Raw genomic sequence first — 26,515 nt, 5'->3', positions numbered from 1 at the left:
CCCTTTCAAAATTTACCATCTGATAGAGTGATATGTTTTTGATCGTGAATATCTTTTGTTGTATCTAACGAATCAACATAATTTTTGCTACATGCCATCGGAAATATGATCACAATTTTATGATAAAATTTTCAGTTGTGTGACATAGTCTCAAATAATTCAAAATTTAATTTTTCTGTAATGTTTGCTATAAACGAGTATCAAAGAGGATAATTCATAAAGCGCGTTTGCCTTTCTCGTATTTTTAAAGCTCATAGCTCAGTGATCTTTGAAAGGATTTATATAATCTAACTACCAATATAATCGAAATTTTTCAACTTAAACGTGTATAGCAAAAGCATTGAAGTATTTCAATAGTACACTATTGAAAACCCTGTCTCATTTGACCCATGTCAACACCAGCCAATCGGAACGCGTTCTGAGGAAGAAAACGAAATATCTGCTGCTGTACAAAAAATCGTTCGAGAAAAATGTTCCGAACATGTTTAATATCGTTGTGAGTTCCACAATTTGGTCCTTCTGAAAGGCAGGAATGAATCCCGTATAGCATCCTGATAGTTTCTTTCAATGAAATGCAAATCCGAAATCAAATAATCGAAATAAAAATTCTATATGTTGCTATTTTTATAGCCGTTAGGACCGCCCATTAGTGAAAAAGCTACAGACGAAATCACGTAATAAGAAACCTCTTAACAAAAATTGGATCAGTTTGGATTCTGTCGCCACTGCGAGTAGATGTATTGTGTGTCGTTTGCAAAGCTAGTTTCACTTCCGACAAGAGCGATTACGTCACAGCTGCCAGTTGTTTGCATTGGTGAAAAAACAACGAAAAGTGGACAACGGTGGAGAGCACCACACAAAAAAGCCGTTTTAATGGCTCGACAAGATTTCTAAAGAACTATTAGGATTTCTTGCTCGCAAATCGGAGGTAAATATCCTCAGCTCATCCTATTCTTGCGGCGAGTTCTTGCTGATCTGCTCAAAGCACCTCTATCGGCGAATTGCTACTTGGTGATCACTCTGCCAAACTGACGTAAAATTTCTTACATACATTGAATTCTCTACTTGGATGTGTGTTCTCTGTGTTTTGGTGAAAGTGTATGGTGAGTATGCTCAAGCTGAGTGAACGAATCAAAAGTGATTTGCTCGTTTTAAAAGTGACAACTTTGATTTGGAAGACGAAGAACGAGTCGGATCACCATCAAAGTTAAACTTGCGAAATTACTTGGACAAACTCCAGCCAACGTTTCAAAGCAATAGGAAAGGTCCGAAAGGTATAGGTAGTTATATTGAGCCACTGGTCGTGTTAATTTAAGCCACAGGATGACGAACGCCGTTTCTTCGCGTGTGAATAACTGCTCCAAGGGCACCAAACAAAACGGTTTTTTTGCATCGAATTGTTACTGGCGATGGAAAGTGGGTCCATTACGATAATCAAAAACGTTAAACAGTTGTGTGTGGTTATTATGAGCTGCTGCTATCAAGTGGAAGGATCACAGGGGAGTGTACCGACGACAGTTGATGCATTTGAACCGACCATTGCAAGAAGAACGGCCACAATACACCGATAGACACGACAAAGTAATTTTTCAACATGAAAATTCTCGCCCTCATGTTGCACAGCCGGTAAAAACGCACTTAGACACTCTTGTGAGTCCTGCCGTACCCGTCATATAGCCCAGACATTGCTCCTTCCGATTACTATTGGTTCCGGTCGATGCAGCACTTCTGATGAAGTAAAAAAAATGGATGGACTCGTATGTTGCGGCCAAATCGGTTGAATTTTTCGAAAACATCCGTGCATTACCGGAAAGATGAGAAAAAGTAGTGGCTAGCGATGGACAATACTGTGAATATTGAATTTGTACCCATTTTTTGTCAATAAAGTTTCATATTTCGAAAAAAAAAAAGACACGAGCTTTTTTCATAGCCACAGTTTAAAAACGAATGAAAGTTATGTCGTTTTCGCTTGAGAAACCCGAAACTGACCCAGGGTAGTTTCATCAAACAAACAGTTTTCGCCAAACGGTGTTGATTTCGCACTTAGCAACGGGGGTTTGAGCAAACCTGATATAAAAACCAGGTTCGAAACTGACTCGATTTTCAGTTCAACAACGTTGAAACTAGGTTCGAAACTGGCTTCAAACAAACGGTTTGACAGCAGTTAGAGTGGAAACTGGGTTAGGTTTGGCATCAAGCGAAAACGACATTAATTTCGAAAAAAATTGACAGAAGCAAAAATGTTAATATTTCTTAAGCGCCGCTTGCTGCGATTATTTCACCATAGATAACATTAATAAATTTTCGTGCTCGCTAATGCCCCGTTTACACTTCTGCTGACTGCCATGCTGGTGTCAGTGTACTGCCCTCTTAAGAAAAAACGTTCAACTGTGGTCCAATGATCCAAAGTATTAGACCAACGAAGGACCACCGTTAAACGTTTTTTTCCTAAGAGGGCAGTACACTGACACCAGCATGCTGGCAGCCAGCAGAAGTGTAAACGGGGCATAAATGATTTAGGTAGGAGAGATAACAAGTCGGTTTCAATGGATATAGCAAAAACTGAACGGTTCACGGTATTCAATATAAAATTGTTCCCATTAGTATCGTCCTCAATTTCATTTTTAGGTGCGCCATACTCCATTAAGTAATGAAACTCGAGGGGAGACCGACTGCTAGCCACGCACACTTCTCCCAATGAGGGCTGCACGTAGATACGAGCGGTGTCTTTGAATCAATTAAACACATCCTAGCTCAAGGCAACGTTCTCAATGCTTTTGTAAAAAGAAGAAAAAAAGAAGAAGAAACACATGCTTTAAATATGCTCATCTTCTCTGCCATTATTTTCGTGACCCATGAAACGATAATTATGCCAAGTTCAGCATAAATTTATCCGCTCCATTTAAGGTCGATCGTCCGATAGACGATGACGAATATTGCCTTCCGTCACACATTTTTGCTCATTTCAGTGAAATTGTTACGCTCGTACACGGTTCCCGTTAACCATCGCCCTAACAACGGTTTTTTGCTCTCTGTTGATTGATTTTCCATCATTATCGGGAAACCTGTGGATAAAAAAAACACTAAAGTGCCGCCCGCTGAAGAGCTTTCCGCCTCAATGACTTCAGAAGATCGCTAGATACTGGGTCGGGAAGGGATGCATTGTGCTGCTAAATGGAATCAAACCCGTCGGGTACTACGTTTCGCTGTTGGACACGACCTTCAACGAACGAGATTGCCCTAATGCAAGCGATTGATTTCCAGGATTATTTCAGTGCATTTTGTAATATTTACAGTATGCGATTTTATGGGAATTTACTATTATTGATTCAATAACTATCGCATGTTGAGGTTTGGATCCATTTTGATTTTTTACATGGAGGCATGAATGCGAGATAGTGTAACTTTTAGTTAAAATTTGCAGTTCGGTAATTATTTTCTTCATTTGATAAAATTACCTCATTTTAGACAGTTCGATAATTGTTTTACACAGCTCAAAGAAAAAAATTTCAACTAAGTGGAAAATTAATAAATCTAATAGATAAACTTTGTGTGATTTGCTAGTATATTCATCGTGGAGATGGTCACGAAATTAAAGTGAGAGTATATTGGTAATGAAAGTAAGCTTTGATCGAGATTTTTATTTATTGCATTTGTCAAATTATTCTACGATTCGAGGTTCCGTCCAATAACCTAATATTCGGTAAAGTGACCCACTGCAAGTGGTTTCCACTTGCAAAAATATACGGTAAGGTGAGTTATAACTACACAATAGCAAGCTATAGGGGAAGATGGGGTAAAACGCACCCCCAAGGCATAATGCACCTTTTGCTTTTCTCGAAAGTTACCAATTTTTTTCACTGAAATTTTAATGAAACTGAAAGTCCACCATAACAACAGATTACTATAAAATTTTGGTAGCGATGGTTCAATCATATCTGGAAAACTTTTAGAAAACCAATTAAGTCTCTGTTATAAGTAATTTTTGATGTTCGTAATTTTCTAAGGTGAGGAAGACGATTTTAATGTAATCAGTGAACTTCTTTGCTAATCATTCGGGTTTCTAAAATTAGTTCTAATACAGATGATGTATTTGCAATTTTATAGAAAATTCGTCAAATTTATCGTCTCATATTTTTGGGGCAAAATGGCCCGAATTGTGTGAGGCAAAATGCTTAAGTAGTTGCATACAAAAATTATCCATAAGTTATAAATTTAATGTATAATAGTGAACAATCTTCCACCTGCAAATATTTCGTCAACGAAAAGTCTAAAGCTTTCTTTAAATAAGAAGAAGAAACTTTATGAGGGTGCATATTGCCCCGTGGTTGTCATGAGACTCAATCCGTTGTTTTGATGAATGTTTACCCGTTGTTTAAGATCATCCTGCCTCTATGTTCAGATAATCGTCACTTCGCGTAATTAAAATTGTATATTTTTCATGTTTTCCACGATCGTGCGTCATGCCCCGCATATATTTCAATAGAAAATTTTTAAGGGTTTTGGAAAATAAGATATTTCATGTATTTTTCAATACATTCAGCGAGTATTTGTACGTAATTTTGACAAATAATGATTACGGAAGATAGTCGTGCATGAAACTCTTCCGTGTTATTCTCTATAGTTAAGATATAGCAACATTTCCTTAGGGGGTATATTTTACCCCATCTACCCCTATTTGCTCAAATGCTGAGTTATATTCACTCAATTGCAGGTTGAATTCGGAATCTTAATTGCATTAAACGAAACCCTTTTCTGTTGGGTGATTTTGCTCCTTATGTTTCGGAAACAAAAAAAGAATTAATAAAAGCGAATTTCCAAAACATCTCAAAATTAAGTACAGTAGTAAAATAACAAGTACTTGTTATTTTTTGCGCGATTACCATGTAGCGCAAAGTGAAATTATGATCACTCGAAGAGTCGCGTTGAATATCACTACAGTAGACTTCCTCATACTCATACATGATTTTAAATTAACATTATTCATTCTCACGATTATCAGCAATGCAGCGACTTTCGTTGTAACACTGTATTCACTGTAACAATAATCACTTAGGTTTTGAAAATCGATTTCAAATAAATCACATGTCACACGATTGGTTTTTGGAACGGGTATGACTAAATAAATGTAGAATATCGATGTTGGAAACCATTTTGAAATGAAAGATAGAGGCTTTTGGCTTTCGAAAATTCCAAACCCATACAATATAAGTATTTTTGGAAGAGTTATGATAAATAAGTGTAAGTAGATTCCGATAAAAGCTTGAACTAATTTTTTAATGAAATCATTTTTTTTGTGTTGAAAATGTTTATAGAAGTTTATTATCGAAAGAATTTTGTCTAAAGACTGTACTAGGAAGTATGGACGCAGTTTGCTACCAGTGCCATTTCGCAATAATGTTTGCATTTAAAAAAAATCGACAGAAATTTCCGATTTTTTATGGATTTACCTTCACCAGCACCCGAGTCAGTAGACAAAGTTTGACAGCTCTATCGGTAGAACTCTAACCGTGATAGCAGAAACAGCGAAAACAGATTTTTCAAAATCCCGTTTAATTTTCAAATTTGCTATACGCTGGAAATACTACTATAACCTCCTGCTTGTTATAGAAATATTCCAACTACAACAATTTTAACATTTATCACACGATTTCCCTAAGTGTTAAAGACAACTTTATTTCCATGTCGCATAAATCACACGAGAATTCGATCAGAACAAAACAAAAATATACTTTTCATTTTAACCTACAGCAAAACAAAAATCTAGCGTGAAGTGAATGTTGCACCCAAAATTGTGGCTCAGTGAAAGCGGCACTCAAATCGTGGTGGCACCTCGTGTCGATCGTGGTGACATCTGCAAGTGTTCGCCACGCTGATTGAGCAAATTTTACACACAGTTCATATGTGAGTCTGTATATCTGTTATCTGTGGTGCGGCACTTTGTGGACGCCGGATACGCCCGTTCCGGCAACTACAACATCTTGGCACTATTAGACTACAATCAGAACATCGAAAGAAAGTCCGGTTCCGGACGACCGACGACCCTGAGCGACAAGAAGCTTCAAAGGAAGCTGAGGAGGAAGACCGAGGGCAATGTGCGCTTAGCCGGGAGGTCGAAGCAAACGGCCAAACAGTCGCGTCCACTGGTTTCGTAGCTGTACACGCTCTTTGAACATAACTCATGGTTTGAGTTGCGATCACTCAAATTCATAAACGGGAACAATATGTCAAAATTTGAGTATGGATTTGCGTAAAATTTGCTCAGGCCATGAGTTCTCTCGCATTTATTCATACAATAGAGTAAGCGTTGAGTTTTCAAACATTTGAGTGAAAAAAATACTTCTTGCAGTTCAGTGCGTTTCCTTTATCGGAATATTCTTATCGAATTTTAGGATGCAAGAATACGTTGTTTTTCATTGCCATTTCTAGATCTGATTTTTGAAACCATAAATCATCAATCATAGATATTTTCATAGAAATTTTGTGGTTTCAATTATGCTAAGTGAGAAGTACAACATAAGAGTATCAACTTCGTTCAATTTCGACTCCAAACCGGTCAAAATGAAATGGTTTTGAATCACCTTTCTGGGCTTTCCATTTAAAAGAAAAAAGAGAGACTTTGTATATAAACATTTACGAATAAAAATGTTTTTATATTGAGTACAAGGAACTCAAGTTTTTAGTTAAACTCACTTAAATTTTGATAAAAATATTTTCCCATATTTTGAGTAAAAAATACTCAAATTTTGAAAGCATCGTCTCTTAACTCAAAAATGAGTAGATAGATGATAACTCAAGTGTAGAGTATGTGCACTTTTTATGAATTTGAGTGGAGTGTCACTCAATTTTGAGTTATGTTGAACGGGGTGTAGGTAATGACACAGTGGCAGCGGCTGAATAAGATGATCAACTCGATTTGCCTGGCGAATCGCGACGTGTTGGTGGTGATGGACGACGAGATCTATCTCACCCTGGCAACGACTGCCAAGAAGATGCGATCAACAAGTTCGGTGAAGTTAACCCACGTTTTGATAAACGTACGAGCTCTGTTCAAAAAGTTCCCGGAATTTTTTAATTGCGCGCGTCTGGAGAGTCCGGTGGTCAAAATTTTTTTTTTATTGTGTTGGTACATATGTCCCTAATGTATGGTGAAATTTTCAGCTGTATTCATTGTTTACATTCTGTCGTGTAGCGGCTGGTGTAGACGTGTTTTTTTGAGCTCGGCGATTTTTGTTAGTTTAAACAATGGAAGAATTGAAGAGTCAAAGAATTTGTATTAAATTTTGCGTGAAAAATGAAATAAAGTGTAACCAAGTGTGCGAAATGTTACAGAGAGCCTACGGTGAAAAAAGCAAAGTCTTGGCATTACATTCCTTTTGTGGAATTTGGCCTTTCTGTTTCAACAGACTTCGCAGCCGATTCTTAGTGTACAGAATCATTGCATGGCTAGTACTATGGATCCTACTGACACTAAGAATCCTTCCAGGTCGGTTCTCGAACATACGACAACTGGCTTGTAAGACCAGCGTCCTATGCATTGAACCGCCAACCCGGGACTAGGTGAGTCTGCTATGAAAAAAACAAGTGTTTACGAGTAGTATAAGCGTTTCCAAGATGGCCGTTGAAGACGACGAACGCTCCGGTCGACCCAGCACGTCAATAATCGATGAAAATGTGTGAAAAGTGGAAAAAATGATTATGGATGGTCACGCCGAATCACTATTAGAGAAGTTGCTGATGAAGTTGGCATATCAGTTGGCTCATGCCATCATATTTTTTCAAATGTTTTGGGCATGAAACGAGTGGCAGCAAAATTCGTTCCAAAACTTTTGATCAAAAAACAAACGCATTACCATCGCTCAGGAGCTGTTAAACGACGTCAACGACGATCCAAATTTACTTGAAAGGGTCATAACTGGTGATGAAACATGGGTGTACGGTTATGATGTCGAAACAAAAGCACAATCGTCCACGTGGAAGCACCCAACGTCACCAAGACTAAAATCGCTGAGCTCAAAAAACACGTCTACACCAGCCGCTACAAGACAGAATGTAAACAATGAATACAGCTGAAAATTTCACCATACATTAGGGACATATGTACCAACACAATAAAAAAATTTTGACCACCGGACTCTCCAGACGCGCGCAATTCAAAAATTCCGGGAACTTTTTGAACAGACCTCGTATACTGAATGCGTTCGAACAGAAGATAAAAAAGTCGACATTTCGAAGTCAAATTTTCTTTGTTCTAAAGGCATGTTCAGGATTTTTCCAATTCTAGATGCATATTGAATGCCAGTTTTAAAATTTAAATCTGAAAATTATAACAAGAAAAACTAACAGCCCCACCAGCGTTTTACTAGTGTTTCAAAAATACAAAAAATAGAACGGCAGTGTATACCAGAGATGCCAGGTAAAAATTTCAAGTATCTGCAGACATGGTTTCAAAAGTCTGTAAATGTGAAAAAAAATCTGCAGTCAGCAAGCATGCCTTGCTGGCAGCAATTTCTCTATTAAGGTCTGAGGGCAGAGGGTCACGTGTTGACCACGTGGCTCGCTCAATTCCCTTTGCGCAACGTATTTCTCTTGTACTCTCTCGTATATGAGCAAACTGTACCGGGTTGCCAGCTTACATTTTATTATTTTGATGAGAAGTTTTATCACATTAATCTATCGTATAGGTTGGACATTACATGGATTCCAATGAACAATGAAAAAATATTCAACTTTCACAAAGATTGAATGTCTGTGTGTTTGGCAGCCTTGTGGAGCCAATTTTATTTCTCTCTCCTTTTTCAGAATTCTATCAATGGCGGATGCATTGAAACTGACTTTGTTTCACAGAAAAATACAAGACTTTATTTTTATCGCGATAACATATATGTTTTTATGTACTATACAAGCCTTCAAAGCCGAGATATTCGATGAACAAGTAGAGGTATGCATTTCCGAGCGTTCCAATTTTCAGCAGTTCTTCAGTCAGAAAAAAATACAACACGACCGCTAAACTCAATGAATCATTCTGAAAATTTCACAGAATATTCTCAACTAAATTTCGAAGACATTGTCAGGTGGGTTTTTCTATATTCTGCACCGTTTCCAAGAAAATTTAATTTGAAACGGGAAAATAGCAAAAAAACCTACCACTTTACGGTACTGTCCTCAGCCCTTAAGTATGACATGCAAAACTGATTTGGCGAGCAAAAAAATAAAAACGGTCGGCAAAGGCAATTTCGAAAGTCTGTAAATTTGGACGAAAGTCTGCGAAAAACTCGATTTTCAAAAGTCTGCAAAAGTCTGCACAACAGAAAATGTCTGCAGCACTATACCCGAAATCTGCAGATTTACAGACAAGTCTGCAGATCTGGCATCTCTAGTGTATGCCAGTTTTAAATTTGACAGTAGAACTATTCGAATAAATAAAACTAGAACGGCTGATTGGGGATACGTTTCTTTCAATTTTAGTTCTATTTTAGATCGCCCATATAAAATTTCCAGCTGCTGAATTTGCTGAATTAAATAATGCAAATATCAAAACTAAATAGTAGGCATGATATAACTAATACCGTTTTTGTTTTTTTATCAGTGCAGCCCGAGAGCTGACCCAGAGTCGCCCAAACAACTTCTGAGATGTTTGTTTTAGCAATCTGGGATCGCTAAAACAAACATCTCGTTTAGGGTGCGTACCACGTGTTAGTTTTACTCGGAGTCAGAGTCGCCCGCGTGTCGGTTCAAAAACGAAAACGGTATAAGTCCACTTGCAATTGTAACGCGATCAATTTAACTACGACAAACATTTTGGAGCTTCACATGCAAACTTTTGAAGTTTAAACACAATCTAGAATGTCGGAAGTTTACACAATCTCCGCATCTCGTCAAACGTTAGGCTAAAGATGAAGATCTGCAGGAATACTGCGCTCATTTAGAACTCTCTTAGAATGACTTTATTTCGAGATTTGATGATATTTACAATATAGATGTCCTTATCTGCTAATATGTGGAGATAATTGGTTATTAAAATCTTCACCTATAAATTCGACGTTTGCACCAAGGAATTTTCAAGCGAGGTGATTTGCAAATCTACATTACTGACAGTTGGATGTTTTTGATGATTTGCCAACGAAAAAACACACTGGAAAAATGACTGCAAAACGAAATACGAAACCTAGCGACATCTATTCTCGAAGACAGCTCTTGATTCGTAAACTTTTCTGATTCGGGGATATCGTTCTGCCAATTGAACTACTCTGGAGGTGATGAAACACAGCTTGAATGACTCCTCAAAGTGAGCATTCAATCACAAAAGTTTGGGAACCACTGATAAAAACGAATCTTCTGTCATCGTATTATTTTGTGCTTTGGTGATAATCCAAAAGTGTGTTGTGCTTTTAAAACAACATTTATTTTACAACATTGTTGCACAAAACCAAGCATGGGAATATTTTTGAGATTATTTTGTGTGATTCTTGTTTCCACTCTAGAAAAATTGATGCATGACATTTGGTTCTCTGATTCATTGCTGTTCTGTAGATCATAGTTTGTGCATAATGTCAAACCACTACGTATTTCATGCTTCTTAATGTAGGAGAGACCAGGGCGAATAGTGTGGAAAAACTTTTCACTCGGAATGTCATATGCAGCTCAAAAGCTACAACCTTCTGTTACAAAACGCATTTGGTCTGAGGTACATGTCCCGACCTACACGGGCGCAATCTGGTTCGGAGTCCACCAACCTCGAAATCAAAAATCTCGAAATGGGCGAAAATGGCCAAAATAATGTGTGCAAATGAATATATTTGGCCTCATTGATTTTATGTAACTGTTTCGTACATGAAAAATATCATTTCATGTTCAAACGACTGATTTTATCAAAAAAATATGAAAAATAATGAGCAAAAAAATGTGAAATAAAATGCAATTGTCTTTGAGTTAAGATCAAAATTTAGATGAATAAAAAAACATTTCGTTCATAATCTGAATCACTGTTTGGCTCAGAGAAGCAATTCACGCATGTGAAAATGGTTAGGCGTGGTTAAGAATCTTCGCTTAACTTTTTCACTTTCGCACTCACTGACTACTGAGGCCCAAATGAGTGGACGGCATGTCAAATAAATATAAGCCAACTGTAGCTAATGGTCGGGCCCGCGTATAGAGATGTGACATTTAGTGTTCGAATTATTGCGAGTGGTTCTTTACACCCAGTGGCCATTTTCGCCCCAATCTCCCCTACTTTTTATGATTACGCATGTGAAAAAGCAATAAATTATCAAAAAAAAAAGATATATAAGTTGCCAGTCTGGTAATTTCTCATTAATATACCGCGCAAACCATAATCAATTCGAAACTACGGCTCCGAAAAAAACAACATCAACTTATGTCGTTTTTTATTGAAAACACTCGTGAAGTGTTTTGCTCGATTCGTGCATTCGAGCAATCAAAACAGGTGCACTGTGTTTCATTGATTTGCACCGCACGAAAAAAATGCACTTTCGGGGCAATTCGCGGGAAACTATTTTGCACTCGTTTTCTTTTCCGAGTAGCAAGCGTGCAAACCAAACTTTTCAAACCCGTCTCATTGATTGACTTTCCGGGCAAAACACTGGCACCAAGCGAGTGGAATCAGAGAAAAACGACATTAGTATCTATAATGTTATATAAAAATGTTATTTTTCATTTCGAAGTCATAAATGGACGTTTTACATGAATATTGTTCAAATTGTTTCAATTTGCAAAGTTATTCGAAATTCCCACGATTTTTCAAAATAAAATTCAATATTGTTTTATAATCTTAATAACTTTCATCGATTCAAATGTATAAAACCGTATATTTTAAATAATAAATTATTTAAATCAACAGCTAGTAGTGTCGCGTAGACTTACAGGCTTTCCCTAACAGAGACGACAGTATTAAAGCAGTAAGCGACATCTCAGATGGAGAGCATCTCTCCGATTGGCGTTAAAGGCAAAGACGAAACTGCAAGCAAGATTCCTACTAATGCTTTAGTCTCACATGAGACACATCAGAGAACGAATCGTGGTCGATAAAAATCGAAATTGGAAGGATTATAAAATTGATTTTCGATTCTTTTCAATTTGTTGTGTACGCCATTCGTTCAACGTCATGACTTGATGTGACGCATCTGGTTGTAGTATATAAGAAATAAAAGCGATGGGCATTCGAGTATGGACGACTCATCAGATAACAAGTGTTTCTTAATTTGTTCTCGTCCGAAAGCAATTACGTTGATTTTATTGTATTTCGGATATTGTTCGCGTCAATTGTTAAAATTATAGACTATGACAGACCGTGAGGTGAGTTGGTTATATTTTATGTCTGAGTTCACGGTGGAAAGAAACATAATAACTGGCGACGAGGAAAAGTGAACTGTTTAGTAAATGACGCCATTTGTCGGCATTTACGATTTGATGAGTGTGAGAATCTTGGCAAAGGCTATATAGCGGCCCTTACACGATCATTAAAAGTGTCATTACTAAAAAGTAATTGCACTTTTAATGATCGTGTAAGGTTTACGAGTTCAGTAATGACACGAGTAATGATGGAATTCCGGATTTTCCATCATTACCAACATTATTTCTTCTTCTTATTTTTTGTGTGGAAGTGCTGAATATCTTTAGAACTATACGCGAAAAATGACAAAGTGTAGATTTAAATTGGTAATATTTCATTAACCTTAACGTTTCAATGGCAAATCAAATTTATTTTCAGCTAAACGAAAATAAAAATATTGCTATTGCTATTGCTGGAGTAGTTACAAATACTCATCATTAATAATGAACGTGTAATGCTAAAAAGTAATGATGTACAGTAATGCAGTAATGACGAGCGTTTGAGCAGAAGTGTCATTACTTAGTAATGACACTTTTAATGATCGTGTAAGGGCCGCTTATAGGTGAAAAATAAAATGCTACTATTTGGTCGCAAAATGCGAAGGAGCCCTTTCAATTTTTCCTTTTGTATTTTATTCATCCGGGATGTGCAAGAACCGAAATGAAAGGAAAAGTCTATTTATTGAGTGGGAAACCATTTTACATTCCGGCATCGTAGCATTGTTAATAAGACAAAGGAGCAAATTTTGTTGGTACAAAAACCCTAGGGTAAGGGCTCCCTATTTCATCTCATTTGTAAGGACGTCGCCTTCAAACCTCGATTTAGCCACTAAAATCACTATAACTATTTCATATTACTGATTCATTCGCCTTGCTCCACATTGATATTTGATTCACGTTCCTTGGAAATTAAAATAATGTTCATAAAACAACAAAAAACACTTATGAAATGTTCACTACTCTGCTCCTAATTTCATCTCAATGGATTTTTATCCATCCTATCGTTGATCCTTTATTCATCCTATAAATTAGCAATGGCGACAGGAATCAAAACGAAATATTCCACTATTACACTCTCAGGTTCAAAATGTCAGAATTCTTCTTAAAAACGGCCTAATGCCAACTATGAGGCAATATACGATATTTTTAAAACCAGTTTGAAATCATTTCAACGTTTAAAAATTTTTCAGTCGTTTCCCCTCGCTTTACCCCTTGCTTTAAATTTAAAATTTTATTGAAAAGTTAATTTGGTGAACTTTAAATGAAAACAAAACTGTGATTGTTACTATTTATTCATCAGCCCTTCTTAAAACAAAGTGTAGAGCCAGAGATGCCATTTATACAGATTTATATGTATTGTATAGATTTTTGCGTTCGCATACTGGTTTAAATCAAAGTACCGATTTTGTAAAGATTTCCTAAATTTAATACAGATTTGTACAGGTTCATATAAAGAAAGAAGTAAAAAATTAGACTTTTCTCTCTGAGTATCTATTAGTTTTTGATTGCAGTTGTTCTTTAAAAGTTTATTAATCAACGGACAAATCACATGTTAAAGTGGAAATCTTTTATGTAGATCATTGATTATGAACACTGACAAACATTTATATTAAAATTTGGAATCAATTTGAACTATTTGAAGCCAGATATTTTCATAGAATATGTATTACGTAGCATTGAAAGTCTATATCTGGTCTATCTGTTTTAACTAATAAAATGATGTTATCAGATTTTATTAGTGAAAACAGATTTAGCATCATTTTATTAGTGAAAACAGATAGACCAGATATAGAGTTTCTATGCAACGTAATACATATTTTCTATGAAAATATCTGGCATCTCTGTGCACAGCCCATGAAACACACACACTTCACAGCGTTATGTTGACGTATAGCGGAATGAAACCAGTGCTACTAGATTTGCCACAATGGTTATTTCATTAGTATTTAACATGCTCTTCCTGGTAATATTCGAAGCCAAAACAGTTTTATTGAAATATTAATATCAATAATATAATTAAACTAATGTCACGGATACCAAAAAACATACTTTTTGATGAGATTTTGAAGAAGAAAAACAATTTTTGTTTTGTAACATTATGAGATAACTTGGCAACTTTGCGAAACCAAATGAGATGAAAACAAAGCGCAATCATGTGAACTAAGTGAAAAACTTTCATCTCATATTTTTGAAGACGTTTATTGTTTGTCGGGTAGTTTTTGAAGTATTAATTCGTTAATTAAACAAGTAGCAAGTGAACATTACTAATTATGAAGTCATCCAGCATTCAATGGTAGTGTAATTGTGCGAAAAAGTGATCATGTTTTGAGAAGAATCGATTAGTAGATAATCAGAAACATGACGAACTGTAAATCTTGAGACGAAAATGTGTCCTAAATTGAAAAGTGAGTTTATTTGAAATGAAAAAAACGATAACCGAAGAACTTAAAACCATTTCTTTCAATAGGAAAGTGTGACAATAGCTTTTATAATCATTTTAAAACATTTCACAGTTTGGTTCAGGTAGGTTTTAAAATATTATTCATGTTCAAAGTAATGAGGTGAAGAGATGAGATGGAAATAGGAGCTCAGATGAAATAGGGAGCCGTTACCCTACCATATTTTTTACGCATTCAATAGAATGCGTTTCGTATTTCAATTGAAATTATGTTCTTATATTCTGAATTAATTATTTTAATATTATTTTCTTGTTTTCTTTCGTTTCTGAATTGGTTGAGCTAAATGGCAAGCTAATGTGTATTGAAGGATTCTAATTGGAAATAAATCTTTATCGACGTGCTTATGTGATTCAACGAACTTCAACGGGAAGTCAAACTGCAAAGGCGGGTGTATGCGATTCTCCAGATTCCAATGGGAAAAGGATGCAAATGCAACTTAAAACAATTCATCGGATTCGAATGGGGAATAAAGCAACGGGATGTGGATATAACGAAAAGAGTACCTATGCGCGAAAACGAAGAATTTAGGGAACTCCCGGAACAATACCAAGTAAGCAATGGCGAAAAGATAAGATGGCCGGAGGAACTGTCGGAATCGAAGGTGAAAAGAACTCAACGTACCAATTTTATCATTCGATAAAAGTGAAAACTGTTCGAAAACGTTTTATTTTACTGAATAGTATGTTCTGAAATTGTTTTCTGATGCATTGGTCTGAAAGGTCTGAACCAAAACAGCTTGTCATTGTATAAAATTATGTTTAATTAAAATATGTAAATATTTGTTATGCAATTTTAGGCTAAATTTTGTTCTTTAGGGGAAAGTGCTGTTGTGTACGCCATTCGTTCAACGTCATGACTTGATGTAACGCATCTGGTTGTAGTATATAAGAAATAAAAGCGACATTCGTAACCGAATGTTCAAAGTGAGCATACGCGTTTTTTTAACAATCGACATCGGTAAGACGAAGGTGCCTATCACAGCAGAGGCTGTAGTATAGGCATTAAATAAAAGTGATAAAAAGTAGCATCCCCGCAAGTGAGTTCTGTCTGTGCACCGGTTTTGTATCGGTATCAACAGTAGACGCTATTGTGCTATCCTCGGGCAGCAGTTATTTCTATTATTTGCTACCCGCATCGCAGCAGCCAAATCCTGAGTCAAGGTCACGCTGAAGCACAACGAAGGAGTGAAGGAGCAACTCACCTAACAGCTTACCGTGACATACTGTTAAGTATTTTCTCAAACTTTTTCTTTCAACTTTTACTATTCATATATTTTCTTTTCATTTTATTTCTTTCTTTCTCATTTCAAGTGCGGGAGACTTCTTTACTCCCGCACTTTAAATATGAATATTGATGACAGTGGGGGTGTCTCGGAGGAGGGCGAAGCTGAACGAATGAACGAAGAACATTTAGAGGCTGAGTTTGCTTCCGAGATGCCATCTACCCCTCCTATACCATCTCCCCCTCCGATACCATCTCCCCCTTCGATACCATCTCCCTCTCCGATGCCATCTCCCTCTCCGATGCCTCCATCTCCCTCTAAGATATTGCCTGCTCGCCAAAAAGTTTACCAAGACGATGGCTCGGGGGGTCCGTGGGTGGTATACTTCCGGCCCAAATTAAAGTCTCTCAGAGTTTTAAATATTGCTCGGGACCTGGAAAAACATTACTCGGCAATAAAAACAATAGATAAGGTTTCGCCAAACAAGTTACGCGTTGTTGTGTCCGACCTGAAGCAAGCAAACGGGATTGCTACCAGCGAGTTGTTCACGAAGGAGTACCGCGTGTACGTCCCGTCTCATGTGGTGGAGATCGACGGTGTGGTCCGTGACGAAAGTCTGACAATCGAAGATCTGATGAAGGACGGGGTAGGCCGTTTCAAAAACCCCGACCTTCAACCAGTGAAAATTTTGGAGTGCAAGCAATTGCACTCCAAATCGATAGATGGTAAATTTTACCAATCGGACTCATTTCGCGTGACTTTTGCCGGATCTGCACTTCCAAATTATTTGGTAGTGAGTGGAGTTCGTCTACCTGTTCGGCTGTATGTACCGCGGGTAATGCATTGTACAAGCTGCAAACAGCTAGGTCATACGGCAACCTATTGTTGCAACAAACTGCGATGCGGCAAATGCGGAGAGGCCCATGAGGACGATCTCTGCAGAAGAGCAGTGGAAAAGTGTTGCTACTGCGGGGAGAATCCTCATGATCTTTCGGTGTGCCCTACGTACATACAGCGTGCGGAGAAATTGAAGCGATCCGTGAAAGAACGTTCCAAACGTTCTTATGCGGAAATCTTAAAAAGAACCACTCCATCGACCCCTGAGAACCCGTTTGCAATCTTGCCAGTTGAAGAGGATACCTCTGACGACCCAGGCGAAGGACCTTTCTACACACAGGTTGAAGGAAGCAGGAAAAGACAAAATCTGGCTTCTCCCAAGCTTCCTCGTAAAGGCTTCAGACTGTCCTCTTCGTCACAAAAGAACCAAACGGAAACAAAAAGTGCTGACTCAAAACCGAAGCAAACACCTCCTGGGTTCAAAAAACTTAGGGACGATAAGGAGTATCCAGCACTTCCTGGGGCATCAAAAAACCCGAATGACCCCAAAGCACAACCAGAAAATCCAACAAACGCTGGATTATTGAAATTTTCTGATATCGTGGACTGGATATTAACAGCCTTCAATATTACTGATCCTCTGAAAAGCTTCCTAACTGCTCTACTGCCAACAGTAAGGACATTTTTAAAACAGTTGACTGAACAATGGCCCCTCCTTGCAGCGATCGTATCTTTTGATGGATAATTTACCACTGAGAATCGAAGATATGATCATTGTGCTTCAGTGGAATTGCAGAAGTATCATCCCAAAACTTGATTCTTTCAAACACTTAATACATACTCATAATTGCGATGTATTCTCCTTGAGTGAAACTTGGCTTACTTCTAACATCAACCTCGACTTCCATAATTTTAACATAATCCGCCTGGACCGAGAAGACTCTTATGGAGGGGTACTTTTAGGGATTAAAAAGTGCTATTCATTTTATCGTATTAACCTCCCCTCGACACCGGGAATTGAAGTTGTTGCTTGCCAAATTAATATTAAAGGCAAAGATCTATGTATAGCTTCTATCTACATTCCTCCCAGAGTCTCGATAGGGCATCGTCGGCTTGCAGACATCATAGAACTTCTTCCTTCGCCGCGGCTGGTTTTAGGGGACTTTAACTCGCATGGTACAGGATGGGGCTGCTTATATGATGATAATCGTTCTTCGTTAATCCAAGATCTGTGTGACAACTTCAATTTGACAATTCTAAACACGGGAGAAATGACACGGAACCCTAGACCGCCAGCACAACCAAGTGCGCTGGATTTATCCCTTTGCTCGACTTCGCTACAGTTAGATTGCAAGTGGAAGGTAATCTGTGATCCTCACGGTAGCGATCACTTGCCGATCATAGTTTCTATCACCAACCGTGGAAGACCATCGGAAACAATCAATGTTTCGTACGATTTCACACGAAACATTGATTGGAAACGTTACGCGAGCTCGATATCTGAGAAACTAGAAACATCACAGGAGCTTCCTCCGGAGGAAGAGTATACATTTTTGGCTGGCTTGATTCTTGACACCGCAATTCAAGCTCAGACGAAACGAGTACCTAGCGCGCAAACTAGTATGCGTTCTCCCAACCCATGGTGGGACAAAGAGTGCTCAGAGCTGAAAACGAAAAAAGCTTCAGCCTTCATCTCGTTTAGAAGGAACGGAACTCCAGATAATTATCGGAAATACGCGGCGTTAGAATTTCAAATGAAAAGTCTGATTAAAGCTAAGAAACGCGATTACTGGCGAAGGTTTGTTGACGGATTAACGAGAGAAACAGCAATGAGCACTCTTTGGAATACGGCCCGTCGCATGCGCAATCGAAATCACGCGAACGAAAGCGAGGAATATTCTAACCGCTGGATATTTGATTTCGCTAAGAAAGTATGTCCTGATTCTGTTCCGGAACGGAAGATATCCCGCGTCGCGACATTGAATACAAACGAAACACCGTTTTCGATGGTAGAGTTCTCACTTGCGCTCTTGTCGTGTAACAATAGAGCCCCGGGGTTAGACAGAATTAAATTCAACTTGTTGAAAAATCTGCCCGACTCTGCCAAAAGGCGCTTGTTGAATTTATTCAACAAGTTCCTCGAGGGTAATATTGTCCCACACGAATGGAGAGAAGTGAGAGTTATTACTATTCAAAAACCTGGAAAACCAGCCTCCGATCACAATTCGTATCGGCCGATTGCTATGCTTTCCTGTATTCGGAAATTGTTGGAGAAAATGATTCTCTTCCGTCTAGACAATTGGGTCGAAACAAATGGATTGCTTTCAGGTACACAATTTGGGTTCCGCAGGGGCAAAGGAACGAACGATTGTCTAGCGTTGCTCTCAACAGAAATTCAAATGGCATTTGCTCGTAAAGAACAAATGGCATCAGTTTTCCTCGACATCAAGGGGGCATTCGATTAAGTTTCCATTAACGTTCTATCTGAGAAGTTGCATCAGCATGGTCTTTCACCAGTTTTGAACAACTTTTTATATAATCTATTGTCCGAGAAACACATGCATTTTGAGCATGGTGATTTGACGACAAAGCGATTCAGTTACATGGGTCTTCCTCAGGGCTCATGCTTAAGCCCCCTTTTATACAACTTTTACGTAAATAACATTGATGAATGTATCAACACATTATGCACGCTAAGACAACTTGCCGACGACAGTGTTGTGTCTATTATAGGACCCAAAGCTGCCGATCTCCAAGGACCATTGCAAGATACCCTCGACAACTTGTCGACATGGGCTTTTCAAATGGGTATCGAGTTCTCTACGGAGAAAACTGAGCTGGTTGTATTTTCAAGGAAGCGAGAACCTGCGCAATTACAGCTTCAACTAGGGGGTGAAACCATAGCTCAGGTTTTCACATTTAAATATCTCGGGGTCTGGTTCGATTCCAAAGGTACCTGGGGATGTCACATTAGGTATTTGAAACGAAAATGCCTACAGAGAATCAATTTCCTTCGTACAATAACCGGAACTTGGTGGGACTCTCACCCAGGAGACCTGATCAGGTTGTACAAAACGACGATATTGTCAGTAATGGAATATGGATGTTTCTGTTTCCGCTCCGCTACGAATATTCATTTCATTAAACTGGAAAGAATTCAGTATCGTTGTTTACGTATTGCCTTGGGTTGCATGCAATCAACCCATACGATGAGTCTTGAAGTGCTGGCGGGCGTCTTACCGTTGAAAAACAGGTTCTGGGATCTCTCATATCGACTGCTAATCCGATGCGACATTTTGAATCCGATGGTGATAGAAAACTTTGAAAAGCTCGTCGAGCTTAATTCACAAACCCGTTTTATGTCCTTGTATTTTGACTACATGGCTCAGAATATAAATCCTTCTTCGTTTGTTCCCAATCGTGTTCATTTTGTGGATACTTCTAATTCTACTGTGTTTTTCGACACATCCATGAAAGAAGAAATTCGTGGAATCCCGGATCCTGTACGCCCTCAAGAGATCCCAAAAATTTTTAATAATAAATTTAAAGAAGTCGACTGTAATAAAATGTTTTACACTGACGGATCATATCTAGACGGGTCCACTGGCTTCGGTATATTCAATGTAAATTTCACCGCTTCCTATAAACTCAGTGATCCAGCTTCAGTTTACGTCGCAGAACTAGCTGCAATTCAGTATACCCTTGAGATCATTGACACTCTGCCCACAGATCACTACTTCATTGTATCGGACAGTCTCAGTTCCATTGAGGCTCTCCGTTCAGTGAAGCCTGGAAAGCACTCACCGTATTTCCTGGGGAAAATACGGGAACAATTGAGTGCTTTATCTGCAAAATCATACCAGATTACCTTGGTTTGGGTCCCCTCACATTGTTCCATACGGGGCAATGAGAGGGCGGACTCGTTAGCCAAGGTGGGCGCACTAGAAGGTGATATCTATGAAAGACCAATCTGCTTCAATGAATTTTTCAGTTGCTGTCGTCAGAAAACTCTAGCTAGCTGGCAGAATACATGGAATAGTGGAACTCTGGGACGATGGTTACACTCAATAATCCCACAGGTATCGACGAAAGCTTGGTTCCGGGGGTTAGACGTGAGCCGAGACTTTATTCGTGTAATGTCAAGGCTCATGTCTAATCATTATATGTTCAGCGCGCATCTCCGTCGTGTGGGGCTCGCTGAGAGTGGTGTCTGCGTTTGCGGTGAGGGTTATCATGACATCGAACATGTTGTTTGGACATGTGTCGAGTATTGTGATGCCAGATCCCAACTCATAGGTTCCCTTCGGGCCCGAGGTATACCACCCTTCGTACCAGTCCGCGACGTCTTGGCAACTCGAAATCTTCCTTATATGACTCTTATCTATAACTTCTTGAAAACTATCAATGCTCAAATTTAGTGCTCTCCCTATCTCTTTCTCGTCTACAGCTCTACCGCACTCTTCTTTACGTTGCTGGAAGTATGGCCTGTGTAAACGATGCTTCGGAGCATGCACCTGCCTTGAACTGACTGAGTTGCTGGAAGCTACCCAAAAACGTCACATCAACGTCAGAACACACCAACGAAGCATCCCAATCCAGAATAATCTCTTCATTGCTACAAGCTGAAAAACATGAAGATTCATCGAACTCAAAATGTGTCTAAAAGATGTATGCCACAAACCAATGATGTATTCAAATTTCAATTCAATACTGTGTAGGTCCCACCCTCCCTATGTCCCCTTACTAACTGGGGAGTATGCCGCCCCGTAATACGGCATCCCTTTCTCTCTCCCTAACAACAAGACAATCGGCCACGTTAAGCTAAAGCAAATGAGCCTAATAAAAATTTTATTTGGAAAAAAAAAAAATAAAAGCGATGGGCATTCGAGTATGGACGACTCATCAGATAACAAGTGTTTCTTAATTTGTTCTCGTCCGAAAGCAATTACGTTGATTTTATTGTATTTCGGATATTGTTCGCGTCAATTGTAAAAATTATAGACTATGAGAGACCGTCAGGTGAGTTGGTTATATTTTATGTCTGAGTTCACGGTGGAAAGAAACATAATACAATTAAAACGGATTCTTAGTGTTTGTGAATTCGTAGTACCAAACTTTGTGCAATTTATCTGAAAACTTAGAGTCAAATTTGAATCGTGTCGAAACAGAAGGTCAAGTTCAATGTAGTGTAGTAGGTATTAATTTATATTAGATTGTTTACTGTTGGAATGATGATTTTATTTTCAATTAGAAAAAGTTATCAACCTAATAATTTGTTAAAGTTGGGCGAGAAATGAGATCGAAGTGATAAAACTATTTGAATCAAAGCGCATTGAAGGGGTAGATTTGTTTGTGCTTGAATCATTTTAATATAAGTGTTTTTCGCGGCTTCGAAAAATTTTCAAAGACAAACAGAATCCATTCGTTTGCTTTCCTCTCGATTGCAGACGTGGTTTGAATATGTTCGAACCTCATTTATATACCTTCAACCATATTGCACAGCACAACAGTTCGGGTTAATAACAATTTTTTTTCCGGTTCGAAAGTCCGTTGTGCTTCTTTTGTGCTGTTTCAATATTCAATGCACACTCAAATGTTGAAAAAAGTCCGACGATGCAGAAGAAGCCTTATTAGCCGGTCCCGTTAGTATGACACATTCACCATTGTCAATGAGGTGGAAGTCCTTTGATAAAAGCGACGGACTAACTCTCAGTGTGATGCGTGGCATTAAATGAAAGCTTCACTAGAAACGATGTTCGTTCGTTCTCTACCGAACATTATCGCTACATTTAAAGCATATAAGATAAGAAAAAGTCAACACATCTAGTCGTTTTTATACTCGCTCTCTCTCTCTTAAAGTAAATTATTGCCCCGATGGTCACATTGAACAGCTATTAATTATACGACATGCTCGATATAATTGCATTGCGGGTAGCGGACGTAATCCCAGTTTGCACAAAAATAGTACCACTTCGAGCAGGACCAGGAGAAAAATGGTATATCCTTATCTTCACTGTCGAGGCTATAGCAGCAACATCAGCAGAACGACAAGTCCAGCGTTAAAGGGAAGTGGACTCACCATGGTAACTGTGGGTAAACAATAGCTACCGATGTAACTGCTCAAGAGCAGAAGCAAAGGGAGAGCATGTTAGTCGCTAATTTGTGTCTCGTTTCCTTTATTCGGGAAATGGAAAATCTACCTATTATAGCAAATATTGGATACGTTGCTTGTTGAATGGAATTGAATAGAATAAAAGAACACAATTTTCCTGGGCAGCTGATCATTTGATCTTATCTGAATACACATACAACAGGCATGCTAGGCATTATTGTATTTGTGCAATTTCTACAAAAACGTCGTGTGCTGAAATTTCGTTTATATTAATGAAATAAATGTATTCAATAGACGATATTATAGTTTAGTTGAGTAATTTATTACCTGTTTTGACCAGTGCAATCAAGAATAACGTTCCCACGGCTATACGGTTCATGTTGTCCGATTATTCAAATGTTCTTCTAGACCAATTACGGTGGTCTATAGTTTGGGCGTGTTTTAAAGACTTCAAGCCTACTCAGATGATTCAAATACTTCCGCTGTTTTGTTTCTCTCCACAATCAGTCACCTTAAGAAGTTTAATCGAAACCACATCGCCAATTTTCGATACGTAAAACTTTACATCCAATAAAATCCGTGTTCTAATGGACAAAACTCCGTACAGCTTCAAATGATCACACTACTCCGAACGAGCTCTTTTACCTGGCTAGCTTGCCACCATTGACTACAGACGAACGGTACGATCGCAATTCACAACTACTACCGTTTGGCGCGTACTTCATTCACACATGATCACCGTCACTGCCACCTACTCAACACACGTGCGAACGAATCAAAACAAACTGGCAGACTGACACTGATTATGCTTTAACATGCTGTGTTCGACTCGTGTTCATTCGCATAGCTTTCATTCATTGCTATATGTATGAGTAAACGCGCTGACTCAGAAAGTGAATATAGTATTCATTGGGATTCATTTTACCGTTCAGGGTTGCTACGCAGGATGTAATACGAAATATTACAAAATATTATTCTAAAAGCCGGTGATTATGATAATTAAATAGTTCGGTAAATTTTTCAAAAATCTACACTCAAAAAAATAACCACATTATAGTCACGTGAAGAGTTTTATGAATATTTTCCATCTTACTTTTTACGTAGTTTTTAATGGACTGACTTTTAGAAGCTATTTCAGTCAGATTTACGTATTTCACAGATAAAATGCAGTGAGTGTTCATATCATATTCGCCTACGGGGACGGGTGTAGCGTGATGGGTAAGTCGATGCCTTTCACGCAGTCCGCCTGGGTTCGATTCCCAACCCCGCACATAGGGTCAGAAAGTTTTTCTGGCCCGAAGAGGTGAATGACATTAATGTTAAAAGCCTCTATAATTGAAACAAAAAAAAAATATTCGCCTACTGGATAGACAATTGTTAGTTTAAATATTCTTAAAAACTATATGTATTTATTATTATTATGTTTTATTATTTTTATTTTTACGTTTCGTCTTTGACACATCAGTGCAGAACAGTATTTACAATGTATTGCACACCATATTGCAACATTTATCTTAAGGGGCTTCAGTGAAATTTTCAAGCCTATAGGAACAAAACTCAGCAAGTTATGGGTTTTTATCTTTTCTTATCTCATACTGCGAAGAAGTAAGAGCTAGGCACACAGGCCCAAGATTTCTGCTTCGAATGACCTAGAAACTTGACAAAACATTCTTTAAATGTTTCATTATAACAAATTTTGAAAGAAAAAATATGATTTTTTTTAAAATGTTAGACCCTACGGGCTCCCTTGAATAATAAATTGTTTCCATTGACTTTATAGACAAAAAACTTTTTGCACACACTTTCTACATATAAAAAACCAGACCCCAACGTTTTTTTTTTTGTTTATTTGTTACTTTGGGGAGGTTTTACAGATACGAAATGGCGGATTTTTTCTTGAAAAATCGTAGTTTTCACTTTGAACAACCACCAAAAATTTAAAAAAATTGAAAAAATCAAACAGAAACGTTGGGGTGTAGAAAAAGTTTTACTGTAACTATGCTGCTTTGATTTGTTCACTTCTGATTAGTCTGCGCTGAGATACATTGGACACCGCAAATCATGATTTTTAGGAAGCGTGTTCAAAAATACCTCTTCACCGACTTATTTCTCAATATTTTTTCACGAACAAAATATAAAATGTTGTTCGAATGATCCATTTTATCATTGAAAACATTTGAATTTATTTTGTTCAACGATAGTTCTGAAAAAAAAATACAAAAATGATGATTTTTTCATCATTTAGAATCTAAAGATCGTGGGTTTGTTCGGCTGTCAACTAACAAAACCTTCAAAATTGAACAATTTAGTTAAAAGAAAATCACAATTCGTTTTGCTTTGTAGCCTTTGAATAGATTTTTAAGAAAATTTTTAATTATTTTTTAACTACCTTTTTTATTTTTTTTTAACTACCTACACTTTAAGGATTCGCTGCTCGCCACTTATAACGTAGATATTTTGACGATTGGTCGATTCACGTAAATTGTATGTGAGGATTCTGTTCGTTTTAGGGGATTTTCGTTGCGTAAAATATTCAGTTTGACGTTTGAAACCATTTCACGTGATTTTTTCGTGAGTAATTCGAACGTGGATTTTTATTTCAGTGTGAACATTGATTTCGATGAGTTTTCATCGGAAGATCGGAACTGTTCAAATTTTGATAATATGACACGTTTTCAAGCAAATGGTTCGACTTGGTGTATTTGTGCACATGTTCGCATTTCTTCAGTTGAATAAAATAAGAACGCTGAGCCTTTCTGTATCCCGAAATTGTTGGTTCGTGATGAAGAAAAAAGTGAATCAAAAATGTGCTGATGCTAGGGAATATAGTATGAGCATAGTAGCCCTTGCCGCTTCTGAAACTAAAGTCGGTCGGATCAGGGGTCGATCGCCCTAGTAGAGGCAGAAAGCGCAAAATGGTTGGAATCAGGCCCGTACCCAGGATTTCGTTTCGGGAGGGGCCCAAAGATAAAAAAATAATGTTACTGAAGATTGCTTATGTACCTAATTTTCGGTGTGCCTTTCACGGGTGTTTTTAACAGACACTTTAAACTTTTCCACTGGAACTGTTACTGTATTACATTTCTTTACGTTTACTGTCTTGTTATTTCTATAACACATGTCTGAGATCTTCTAAATAATTAAATATCTGTTTTTGATTTCGGGAGGGGCCAGGGCCCCTCGGGCCCCCCCTCTGGGTACGTGACTGAACGGAATCATGCGCGAAGTCAAGAAAAACGTTCATTAGGTTGAAAAGTTCCTTCAGCTATCAATTTCTGATCGAACTGTTCATCGTCGTCTCTTGGCACAAGACTTGAATAGCAAAGTTATCCGGAAGCACCCATTGTTTAGCAAGACAAACAAAACCAAACTCGAATTCACCTAGGAATCAGCTGAACAGTCCTAGAAATCGGGGAAAGGGATCGCTAGATGAACGAATCAAAATACGAGGTGTTTTACCGAATTAGGCGGGTTCATTTGGGGGTAGATCGAGTTAGTCCAACTAATCAAAAGTTCAGATAAAATGTACTGATT

At 38.0% G+C, this 26,515-nt stretch overlaps 1 protein-coding gene across 1 annotated transcript in view; it reads right to left on the bottom strand.

Annotated features, from left to right (window-relative positions):
- LOC131438705 (U-scoloptoxin(05)-Sm1a) overlaps positions 1–23,782 on the bottom strand; it is a 29,162-nt gene extending 5,380 nt beyond the window's left edge. Inside the window, exon 1 of the mRNA XM_058608894.1 lies at positions 23,309–23,782. Within this exon, the coding sequence (XP_058464877.1) occupies positions 23,309–23,360 (52 nt within the window). The 5' untranslated portion in view covers positions 23,361–23,782. The remainder of the gene's footprint in view (positions 1–23,308) is intronic.
- Between the last annotated feature and the right edge of the window lie 2,733 nt (positions 23,783–26,515).

The sequence above is a fragment of the Malaya genurostris genome, chromosome 3, assembly GCF_030247185.1.
Source record: "Malaya genurostris strain Urasoe2022 chromosome 3, Malgen_1.1, whole genome shotgun sequence".
Taxonomy (NCBI): Eukaryota; Metazoa; Arthropoda; class Insecta; order Diptera; family Culicidae; genus Malaya; species Malaya genurostris.
Note: the sequence above shows the minus strand (reverse complement) of the source record. Positions and strands in the feature narration are given on the sequence as shown.